The sequence below is a fragment of the Panicum virgatum genome, chromosome 7N (assembly GCF_016808335.1).
Source record: "Panicum virgatum strain AP13 chromosome 7N, P.virgatum_v5, whole genome shotgun sequence".
NCBI lineage: Eukaryota > Viridiplantae > Streptophyta > Magnoliopsida > Poales > Poaceae > Panicum > Panicum virgatum.
Genome location: NC_053151.1, coordinates 44,686,942 through 44,699,005, shown reverse-complemented (window position 1 = coordinate 44,699,005; position 12,064 = coordinate 44,686,942). Strand labels below are relative to the sequence as shown.

Below are 12,064 nucleotides of genomic sequence, written 5' to 3'. Positions count from 1 at the left end.
GAGAATGGTTACTGTAGCATCGTTGTAGCTAATCACCGATTAATTATCGTCATTAGATTCGTCGCGAAAAATTACACCTAATTCTAAATTTTTTTTTACAAATAGACTTCATTTAGTACGTGATGCATGTGAAATTCTCTTTTCCGAAAACTTACCCACTAGTTTTGTTGCAAAACCAAACAAGCTTCTCTCTCCTCCTTCCTCTCCATTATTTTCTCTCTCCTCCGTCTCCACCTCCCCCTTTATTCTCTCTCCCCTCCCAACTTCTCCCCCCTGTCTGCTTCCCTTCCCTGCTGCGCGCTTGCTCTCACCTCGCCCCCCACCTTCTCCACCTCCCCCATTCCGCCACCGCACGAGCAGGATCTGCGCACCGAGGAGGGAAAAAAAAGGCGAAGGACGCGGACCAGGCGGGACAGCTGCGCGACGTGCTTGCCATTCACTCGAGGTACTCGGAGATGTTTCTCCCCCCAACTCGCTCTCGCTCTTGTTTTAGTCTCGGGGATTTCCTGCTCACTCGGGAAGAGCTCTTGCATCGGGAGGTGGTTGCTTTGGCGGCTGTTGGGGTCCAGGCGGGCGGTGGAGACCAATCTGCGGGTGCGGCAATGCGGTGCTTGGGTTACCGCTGTGTCGGTGGAGCTAGAACGCGGTGAGATTTCGGGAGGTTCGTCGATGTCTGGGCTCGGATCTGCGCTCGGCCCACCTCGAGGCTTCGGTTTGCCGCTCACCAACCGAGCCTAAGAGGCCGCCATTTGCTCCAGCCGCCCTCGGCGGCGGCCGCGCGTCGGTCCAGATCCAGGCGTGCTTTCGTAGCAGCTGCGCCTCCCTTGCTTCTTCTGTAGTCTTGCTTGTTGTTCTTGCCCCTCCCAGCTCTCGGGTGTACTGGAAATCCATGTGTGTGTGTTTTAATATCTATTTTGTTGGTAAGGACTCCATAGCTTTTGAAACTCAAAACTAAATATCTGTTTTGTGAGTAGAATGTGGTTTCTCGCGGATTTGTTCTGCTTGGCAGACTGCTAAGATCGGCTTAATCCACCCCCCCCACCCCTCTGGGTTTCAGCTGAACCTCCTGCTGACATATCCTTTTTAGTCTGCTTGCCAAGCTGACTATGTGCCTGGTTCATATTTGGAGCGGATGCTAATCGATAGCCGGGACAGTAAATTATTATGTCGGCAAGTATGAGTGCTGAGTTCTTTACTGAAACTTCAAGCTTCATCTGAGATCTGACAGGGTCAGTACAAAATTTCTGTACATTTGAGGGTACGCGCTTGGGTAAATCATTGAACATATTTCACTTTGCGTGAGACACGCACTTCTTTCTAATGATGCCTTCACCTGTCTCAAAACTTTGTGTTTTTTTAATATATATTTGATTGGGTGTGGTCAGTGACCAGTATTTCAGGGGAGACGTCTCCATAAATTCTGCATGTTTCGGGGTTTGTCTTTAGCTAGATTTAGGGGGGGATGAGGACTTCATTCTGGTGAAGCATTCATCAGTGTAATCTATAATATTTTAACTGTCTAAACTTTTACCAAGGCTAAGACCGTCCACAGCGGAGGGAGAAAAATGAGCAAATACACTGTTCGACACTGTAGATACACTGTTTGGCACTGTAGACAGAGAGGGAGGAGGGAGCAAATTTGCTCTGGCTCCCTCCGCTGTGGTCAGCCTAATAACGCAAAATGTTTCCCTCTGTGCATGTTTTGTTTAGTTACTACTGACCTTTAGTCAAACATGGCTTTTCCCTGATTAAGTTTTGATTCCATAAATTATGTTCATTTCCTTTTCTATTATCACATATAATTACCCTTAACTGCAACATAATTTGTTTCCTGCAATGTGGTGCCATAGTTTAAGGAAAAGATAGGACTGTATGAACTAGCTATCAGGGGACAAGTTTTTCTTCTGGAAGTCTATGTTGCCACAAATAGATCTGTTAAAGTCATTGAGTTCCTGCAGCAATAGAAGTGTGAATGCATGCGTCAGTTCTGTGAATTTGTTTTGCTGAACCATATTTTATTTGAAGAATTGATAGAGGTTCCAATTTTTTTTCTCTTTCTCGGAATTATTATATCAAACTGTGAATTTTAATTAGGTGATGCTTTTGATATGCAAGAAAATTGTTAATTTATAATAAAGATCAACCATATGCTAGGTGACTAGTTATGAGTAGTTAAGTACCTTTCATCTAAAATCTTCTTGCCAATTTCATAATCTGTCTTCATTTTTTGTGGGATTCATACCATCATTGATTTTCTCTTGTCTAGATGCTATTTTTCCAAGATTATTTTTTTATATGGGTGATCACGTAGTGTCAAGAGTTTATCCATTGATTTATTCAATGTATTATTTCAGGAGCTCATGCAAGGTGTAGGTTTTACAGCGCAAAGGGCAGCTGTGCATGTCAAGACCCAGATATAGCCTCATTTGATTACACTCTGCTGGTGGGTTGAACATTTGAGATACAGTTGATCTTCTGCTTCAGACTATGGGTTCAAGGTTTCCATCACATCAGCTGAGCAATGGCCTGTATGTTTCTGGTCGACCTGAGCAACCTAAGGAGAAGGCCCCAACCATTTGTTCTAATGTGATGCCATATACTGGTGGTGACATCAAGAAATCTGGAGAGCTAGGGAAGATGTTTGATCTCCATGTTGAAAAGTCAAGAAAATCTGGCCCTCTAGGTAATGCTCCTTCCAGGAATACTTCATTTGGAGGTGCTGCTTCCAACTCTGGACCTGTATCCAATTCTGGTGGTCGATCCAACTACTCCGGTTCACTTTCATCTTCAGTTCCTGGTGCTGGCGGTTCAGCCAGAGCAAAATCAAACTCTGGACCTCTTAATAAGCATGGAGAACCAACAAAGAGGTCATCTGGTCCCCAGTCTGGGGGAGTGACACCAATGGCTCGCCAGAATTCGGGGCCTCTCCCTCCCGTGCTTCCCACAACTGGGCTCATCACATCTGGGCCTATATCTTCAGGACCATTGAATTCGTCTGGTGCTCCAAGAAAAGTATCTGGGCCACTTGATTCTGCTGCATCCATGAAAATACGGGCGACTTCCTTTGCTCACAATCAAGCTGTTACTAATCTCAACACTGAAGATGGTTACTCTATTCAGGGAAGCTTTCCGAAGCCAATACTTTGGGCTGTGATTCTGCTCTTCGTGATGGGTTTCATAGCAGGTGGCTTCATTCTGGGTGCTGTTCACAATGCAATTTTGCTGATAGTTGTTGTGGTAATATTTGGTTTTGTTGCTGCGCTGTTAATCTGGAATGCTTGCTGGGGAAGGAGAGGCGCTATTGGGTTTATTAACTGCTATCCTGATGCTGATCTCAGAACTGCCAAAGATGGACAGTATGTTAAGGTGACAGGGGTAAGTAAAATGCTGACGATATATTTTTTTCTCATCTGCTTTTGCTTCCTTCAATTGATCTACTTTGATGTCTTTATTCATCATATATGTTAGTTTTGTTGCATGACTGGGAATAAATTTATCCTATGTTTGCATTATTGCACTGTTGGAATAACACTATCCTGAAACATGACAGTTGAAGTGTGCATGTTTGCCTTGGCACATCTAACACATCCTGCATTAATTCTATTACATATTCATGCATATTTTCTGTCACACCAGTACTTGTCAATTGTCATCTGCACTAGCACATAATGACTGGCATTTTGATTTAGTATTCCCAGTCAAATGAGCCTGGTGAATGGAAATCTTCTAATGACTTCAATTGCATAGACCATATAGTTCTTTCAAATTTAGGATAAGATATTTTCACCTGTATGTTGGATCTTTGATTCTTATTCTTTTCTCAAGGTATCCTGAAAGCATGCTTCATTCCAAACAATAATATTTGTTTTATCATTTAGCACATTAATAATGACTATGTTAAAATTTACAGGTTGTTACTTGTGGAAATTTCCCCCTTGAGTCCTCGTTCCAAAGGGTCCCAAGATGTGTGTACACTTCTACTACCTTGTTCGAATACAGGGGTTGGGATTCCAAAGCTGCTAACACTGAGCATCGCCGTTTTACCTGGGGTTTACGCGCAATGGAGGTGAGTATTTTTCATTTAAGGGAAATAGTATGACATAGTTTAAAATCATAATTGGGAAACACAAATCTGCAGTTATTTTGAACTTTAACCTACCTTGTTCTCTGATATTTGCCTGCAACTTTGGCAGCGACATGCGGTCGATTTCTACATTTCAGATTTTCAATCTGGGCTTCGAGCATTGGTGAAAACAGGATATGGTGCACGTGTGACCCCTTATGTTGATGAATCTGTTATTATTGACATCAATCCTGATAACAAGGATATGTCCCCAGAATTTTTGAGATGGCTGAGGGAAAGGAACCTTTCAAGTGACGATCGGATAATGCGCCTTAAAGAAGGGTACTCAATTTCCTTGTCTATTTGCATATTAAACGTGCTAGAAAAAAAAACTATTCCTTCTCCTTAACCATAGACCTAATGATATTTGCAAATGATTACATGTGCTTCATCCTTTGCCTATAGGTACATTAAGGAAGGCAGTACTGTGAGTGTGATGGGGGTTGTACAAAGAAATGACAATGTATTGATGATAGTTCCTCCATCGGAGCCCATCTCGACTGGTTGCCAGTGGGCCAAGTGCGTCCTCCCAACGAACATTGACGGGCTAGTTTTAAGATGCGAAGATACGTCAAATATTGATGTCATACCAGTTTAGCAAGATGGAAGCTGGAAGAATCATCATCGCCAAAGAAAAAAAATGCTTGTGAAATATTTGGACTTTGGATTAATCTTGTCGAATGCTAGAATTGAGATAAATGTGCAAATGTGGGTGTGATTATGGCAGGTTGAGGGTGGTTGATTAAGCCGAGATTTGGTTGTATAGTTTTCTTAATGTGTTTTATGTTTTTTTTGGTTGTGCGCTTTAAGGTACTTATGTAACATGATATGATGGTTTGACTACAGCCATGGAGATGCAGCTGCTTATAAAGTCTAGAATTCGGTTTGTACGATCTTCGAGCATGATTTCTTTTCATCTGAGGAGTACGGCTAAGGTTTTAAGGAAACGAGAAAGCTGGGGAAAAAACCAACTAATCACTCTGCTAATCTGAGCAGATAGCGCTACAATGCAGAGGATTTATGCTGAGAAGAACAAACCATATGCTATCTGCAAAAGGAGTACGGCTAAGAATTGAAGGGAAGCGAGAAAGGTGGGAGCAAACAACATGCTACCAACATGTCTAATCTTAACAGGTAGCAGTACTACAATTCAAAGGATTTATGCCGGGAAGAATAAACCGGTGCTTAGTTTAATCAGGACAGTGCAATGATTAATGGTTCTAGTGAACAGAACAATAAAGATTAGACTAATGTATATACCTCAACTAGCGTATAGCCCGCGTATTTGCGCGGCTAGTATTGAAAATTCAAAAATTTGTATGTCGTTGTATCCTTATTTAAAGATTATACTATTTTTGCCATACATCACTCTGTTCATTATTGTCAATTATGTCTTATTATTGGTTAAAATAATTCAAATATGATCTACCTATAATAATAATTTGATTTGTTGAGCTGTAATAATATTATGCATATAATTATTCTTATTTTTGTTTTATTTTGATTGATTGTTGTTAGTTTTAGTTTTTATTAATAATATATGTTTGTAACTGATATATAACTAAATAGTATTTTATATTTAATTTTCATAATGGCATTGGTGGGTGATTTTTAATTAGACACATGAGTATTTTAGCCTAGTTTTATGTTTTTATCATAATAGCAGTGGTGGATAATTTTTATTTTTCTCTAATTAATGTGGGAATTTCTAATCTTTGAGAGCGAATGTGGAAGCTCTCATTTGTTGGTCAAATAATAAGATAATAGATAGATTTAGCCTACGGCTTCTAACAGGGCACACAAACTGCTCTGGAGCTGGACACCAACTGAACGAAGCAAAAAGGAGGATCTTGCTCTGGTGTTGGACACCAACTGAACGAAGCAAAAAGGAGAATGTTGCTCGTACTCCTGACTGAAACTATGGGGATGGTGCTGTCATAACTTCTTGAACAGGAGCTGGCGAGACTTGACAGAAGCTTGCGCGCCTTGAGGCGGAGGAGCGATTGCCTGAAAACACTGCTGCTACAGGGCATCACTCTTCTTATGCACTCTGTTCGTTTGGCTTACCAGCCAGCCAGCAGTATTTTTCTCGCATACCAAATCAGCATCAACCACTAGTCACCAGCCACTAATCAGTTAGCAGTACTTTTCTTTCATAACAAATCAGCAACAGCCACCAGCTACAACCAAGCATGGAGATGAACAGATTCAGGGCTTCTTTATCCGCAAATAGGTTGTCCACAGCTAAACAAAACAAGAAAGTCAATTCCCTCGCACCTCACTACCCAATTCAACGAATGCCTAAAAAAGAAGATCCGTACCACCTGCAGAATGGATGGCGCGTCTGTTGAAATATGCAATGCATACTTGAAACATTGTAGAAGATTGTGGGAATCACAAGAAACTAACTTTGTAATGCATGAGGATAAGATCATACCAAGGTAAGAAGGTTCTAGAAGAGTGGAGAGCAAGTATAAGTAATTGCTATCATATTTTATGGTGAAGTGTAAAATTATCTAAAGAAAAGATATTTGTATGATAGGATAAAGATAGCGAAAGCTCTAGAAATGTAGAAAAGTGTAGAAGATGGACACATAGCAACATCATATGAACCATGGAGTCCTATAAATAGGGGTGTCCCGCTCCCCCTTGCTATATCATGTCATAAGAGGTCTCAAGTAGGAGATGGTAAGATTGCCATGTAGTGTAGTGATGTTATGATATGATATCCACATAAAGAGTGTAAGTATCATCTCATATTGTATCAAGTTGAGTTGTGAATAAAGATTTGAATTTCCTTGTATCCAATTTCTAATTAATCTATTATCTTATTATTTGGTCAACAAACAGAGTCTCCATATCCGCTCTCAAGGTCTAGCCCACGTTAATCGGAGAAAATAAGAGAAATTTAAATTACCCACCACTACATTATAATATAATTTAATATAATTAGTCAAAAATACTCCCTAGCTTAATAGCCAGATAAATTACCCACCACCATCATTATAATATAATTAGTCAAAAATACCCCTTAACTTATTAGCCAGGTAAATTACTCATCACTACCGTTATAATAAAATTAGTCAAAAATACCCCTTAACCAACAATACGATGACACCGCGAGCTCGTGTCCTCTCGACGCCCGGCCGCGGCCTCCGTATTATATTGCTGGATATATATCCTGCATGCAAACGAACTCAAACTGTTTTCGTGAAGCACATACGAACTGTTCCTCATCTGGCTGGGTGCCAATCACGGCTGCAATATGTAGCGGTGTCGCCACGGCCTAATATAGCTAAAGTCGGACCCACCAGGGCAAACAGTAATAAACTCAACGTGTCTCGCCGTAACACGTTTCTAATATGTTTACATAAATGAGATATATGAGATATGACGTTTAAATATTTAAAAATTACATATAAAAAATATAGTTTCTACTCATAGCTTTAAAAGCACAAAATTACAATAGAAAATAAAGGATGTAACCTTATAACATATCTAGCACGCAAATACGCAGGTGGCCCACCTAGTTAGTGTATAAGATGTGATCTATTGTAGGCTGTCTCTGCCACCCGAGATCACAAATGGTCTGAGCTTCATCGTAGGAAGGCTCTGCCTTCCGGAAGCCAGCTTCATCTTTTGGTAGGCTCTGCTACCCGGAAGCGAAAAAGCGCCATCGAAATGATCCTATACACTAAGTAGCTAGAAATTGAAAAGTCTAACTGACTCTAAAGTGAATTGGTGTGTCTTAGGTGTAGATGCTCAGCATAGTGAGTATTAGGGTCATCTCGGTTCCCAACACCACTCTTGAGAGGAATACCCTTGAGAGGAATCTAAGGATCATGAAGTTATTGTAGCACTCAAGTATTGCTAGCAGAGACTTTCTCGCTGGTATTATAAACTGCGGCATTGGTAGTGATAGGAAGCGATTCGATATGTCCAACATAACGCTCATTCTCTTCTTTATGTTGAGGATGATCAGCATATATTTATGTAGCCCGACTGCTGCTGAGTATCGCTGCTGGTTAGGAATTGATCCAATTCCAGACCTTTTCATCTCTCAGTATGAGAGTGAAGTTCCAGAGAAATTGTTTTTTTACTATCGTTGAGCTGATTTAAGCTAAACGAAGGATAACATTTAAGCTAATAATGCATGTTACAGTGACCCTAAGCTAATGAATAGAGGATCGGATGAGGACTAGATAGATAGTTCATTACCCAACACTTTCCGAGATGTAGATCCGGATTAATCCAAGATATCTTCCATGTTCTATCATGCTCTCCTGATTGCCCGGCCGATCAGTGCTGTAAAATAAAATCAAGTAAAATGATGAGAGCCTTGTAATAGCAAACATTTTGCCTGGTTGTTCAAAGAAAAAAGAAGAAGAAAGATGAGAGCTCTGCACCCAAAGGAAAAGAGATTAACTACCTCCCATCTCCCTCCTTCAGTTTCTCCGGATCGCTTCCACCTCCCTCCTCACAAATCCAGAGAACGGAATGAATTGGCCAGCATCATGCCACAGTGGTCTGATCAATGAGTTGTACAATCCTATTGCCAACTCTAAGCTGACGTTCCGCAGCATGCTCAAGGCAATCTCCCGGCATGCCGAAAGCAGCAAAACTGGATGCACCTCGGGAGATTCTCCAGCGGCCTTCAGAAACTTTCCCAAATACAAGTCAACTTGAGTCCATCTGCCTTGTTGAAAAAAGCGCTAGCACATCTGTTCATTGAACACCGGAGGTGGTTTATCTTGGTCTTGGCCACAACAAAGAACCTACAAAATCAATCAGCAACTCACACAGAGAGAGGTAAGCGAAACTGACCTTTCCCCGAAAAGAAAGAATCTAGTAGCTCAACACACATGGCCTAACCATTGAGGCCATTCCTAGGCCAGCTGGCAGAAACTGGCCCGCGCTAAAAGATCGAGATATCGTCGAAAGACCATTACTACCCTCAAACTCAAAACACACACGCACACACTACTACTAGTACTACTTCGAGAAAAGGAAAATAATGAATGAAACCGGTGCAACAATTTGCTTGCATCTTCTGACTTCGATTAGCGAGCGGCTACCAAAAACGTGAATCGGGCTCAACAAGTCGCCATCCCTAACTATTGGCTTCCTTTTAACGAGACTATACATCAATCTGGCGCCTGAAACTCCATACCGACAAATCTCAGCATCTTCGATCGAGTGGTGGTCGACTCATCTTCTACCTCCCGTCCGTCAGCTCGGCTCCGCTAAGCAGCTTGCACAGCACGGCTCCATCCCAGGAAGCATTGCTGGCGCAGGTTCCGTCACCACCATCCCTCCCACGCGAACCAGCAGGTGTCGTCGTCGCCTCGCGCCCCAACATCCTCCAGCGGGGCCCGCTTCACTGTCACCGCCATACCTTCGATCACTGCACGCCTCCTCCACCTCGCTTGCCTCCCTCCCCTAGTCCTTGTATGCGATGAACCTCCCTAAAGACCTAAACCCCTAAGTCCTAAAACCCCACGCCATCAGCCTCATCGCCCCCTGGTTCAATTGTTGTGTCACCTGAAACCACCTCGATTTTCAGGCATCTGAAATGTAGTAGGAGTTGTGCCCAAACCCCCACCCCAACCCCAAATTTCAGCAGGAGCAGATCTAGAATTCTACGTGCACGCCAAGACAAGGACACAGAACACTCCAAAGTCCAAACACCCTAGTCCAATCAGTAAGCTGATCCAAGTCCCTTTCACCCGAAAAATGCACCCCCCCCCCCCCCCCCCCCCCGAAACGAGAAAATCCATCGCCCGATCGAAGCCATACCCGTCTTCAGCATCCGCTCCTCCAGCAGCAGCAGGAGCACCACCACCACCTCCTTCGCCTTGGCCATGGCGCCATCAACGCCTCCAGCAGCATCACTTAATCGCTGCTGATCACCACCAGCAGCAGCAGCCGCCGCAGGCCTTCCTCCATTCCCCACCTCCGCCACCACCACCAGCACCTCCTCCCACCACGATCTCCTCCTCCTCGGCCACCACCACCGCCTCCTCCTCCTCTGGTGTTTGGTGTGGGGATCGGAGAGAGAGGAGGTTGGAATGGAGAGGCCGAGGCCCGAGGAAGGGGGGTAAAAGGAGGAGGAAAGCAGGCGCTGCAAGGAAGGACGAGACCATATATGCTGTCGAGAACGAGGGTGCCCTGTGCCAGGGTCCAGCAATCAGTGGCACGCGGCGTGGCAGCCGAAGCCACAACGCAGCATGTAAACTACTGCAAGAGACCTATCAAGTGTGACAAAAGTTTAGCGCAGGTCGTCTATTTTACTTTACACTGGTTTTGCATGAAATCCACGGGCATGTTGTATGTAATTGCAGGACTGTAAAAACATCAACTAGTAGTAGTATATATGAAGAACACGGTTACAATTATATAGTGTTGTTCCCAAGCATTTCGATGACCATACATAATATTCTTCAGCGATCGATATAATTGTAGCTAGTGTTGTGTTGTTATGCCATTACCGCGCATGCCATCGATCTGTGCAAACTCAGCTAGCACATGCAGTAGTATGTACTAGTAAAATTTGTCGTTGGGCTATACGTATTGGCACGTTGAAGTGACAGAAATGAGGATGGAAGAGGAATTATAAGATCCAACGTGCTCACACACATGCATGCATGACCTAGCAAGAGCGATTTGATTGAGATGGACTCGCTCGATTTGAATGGCGCACGCAAGTGATCGAGCATGTCTTGTGAAATACTAGCTATAGATCGATCAAACTGACCGAACCCGGTACGTAGCCAAGGCAAAAGAGATAGATTGATGGAGTATAATAAATACGGTGTAGCACATGGGCTGCTGGGCCGCGAACGTGCAGAGATGGGCCGGCGCGTGGTCGCGTGCTAGGGCTGAAGCGTGGCCCGTCGTAGGTTAGTTTTTTCTCCATAATTTAACCTTGGCATATGTTACTTGATCTCCCCTGTGAAATTAAAGCCAGGTAGAGGAGGGAAACTGGAAAGGGGCCTACCCCGCCCTTTGCACAAAGCCCAGATGAACCAAAGCCCAGTACCAAGCGTGTGAAGCATTTCGACATACATGAGTTCAAAGCCCATATAAACCAACCCCAAACTATCAAGAAATTAATTAATTATTGAGTACACGTTCTAAATTCAGGCCGGTTGCACCCTCGAGATATATACTACGATCAATTACCTTCGTTGCAAGTTGGTACGTTCTGTCACAGCCCAAAGAAAAAAAGGGAAAAGAAAAAAAAATCGCGCCCAGGCCCACCTGTCAGCCCCTTCCCTCGCTCCTCTCTGTTTTCCGCTCGGCGCGCCGCGGCACGCGTCGCCCGTCGCCGGCGTCGATCCTCGTTCCACGTGCTGGCAATCCTCGCGTGCCGTGCCGCCTCTTCACTCTTCTCCTCGCCTCTCCTTATCCGCGTCCGACCGGCCCTCGCTCCCCTTCAAACCCTAGCCCCCTTCCTCCATTGTTGCCGCTGCCCCGAGCTCCGTCGCCACCGCGGTCCCTCGCCTCCGGTGAGCCGTGGCTCGATTCCTCGCGGGGAAAGCTTCTCCTCCCCCTCCTCCTCCGATTCCGGCGCTAACCCGGCCCCTTCCCCTCCCGTGCAGGGCCGCCGCCGCTCGCCTTCGCCCATCGCCGCCCCTGTCCGCCGCGTCGCTAGCCCGCTGCCGCTCTCCGCCCGTGCTCTTGCCGGTGAGGTTTGCCGCCGCCTTCTCCTCGCCGTGCGCACCTTCCCTGGCCCGCGCCAGCCCTCCTCCCGCTCGCCCCCTCGACCACCGCCGCCGGCGTCGCGCCGTGGCGCGCGCGCCGCGCGCGTGGGCGCGCCCAAGCGCCGGGTCAAAGCGGGTCCTGGCCTTGACCGGCCTGGGTGGGGCGCCTGCCCGTGGGACCCACCTGTCGGCCTCTGGCCTGGCGGGTGTGGCTGCCCCGGGTGGACCTAGCAATTGT

At 44.9% G+C, this 12,064-nt stretch overlaps 1 protein-coding gene and 1 long non-coding RNA gene across 2 annotated transcripts; one reads left to right on the top strand and one right to left on the bottom strand.

The window, feature by feature from the left end:
- Positions 1-210: 210 nt before the first annotated feature.
- On the top strand, positions 211-5,013 carry LOC120681541 (uncharacterized membrane protein At1g16860-like). Its single transcript, XM_039963060.1, has 5 exons — positions 211-445; positions 2,355-3,375; positions 3,911-4,066; positions 4,194-4,405; positions 4,529-5,013. Exons 2-5 carry the CDS (start codon positions 2,488-2,490, stop codon positions 4,719-4,721), a joined length of 1,449 nt encoding a protein of 482 aa, XP_039818994.1. The 5' UTR covers positions 211-445; positions 2,355-2,487; the 3' UTR covers positions 4,722-5,013.
- Positions 5,014-5,913: 900 nt separating this feature from the next.
- Positions 5,914-10,207, bottom strand: LOC120681542. The gene is made up of 3 exons (XR_005677909.1): positions 9,920-10,207; positions 8,553-8,898; positions 5,914-8,428 (listed from the first exon to the last, which is right to left on the bottom strand). It is a non-coding gene; the product is annotated as an uncharacterized LOC120681542 (long non-coding RNA).
- Between the last annotated feature and the right edge of the window lie 1,857 nt (positions 10,208-12,064).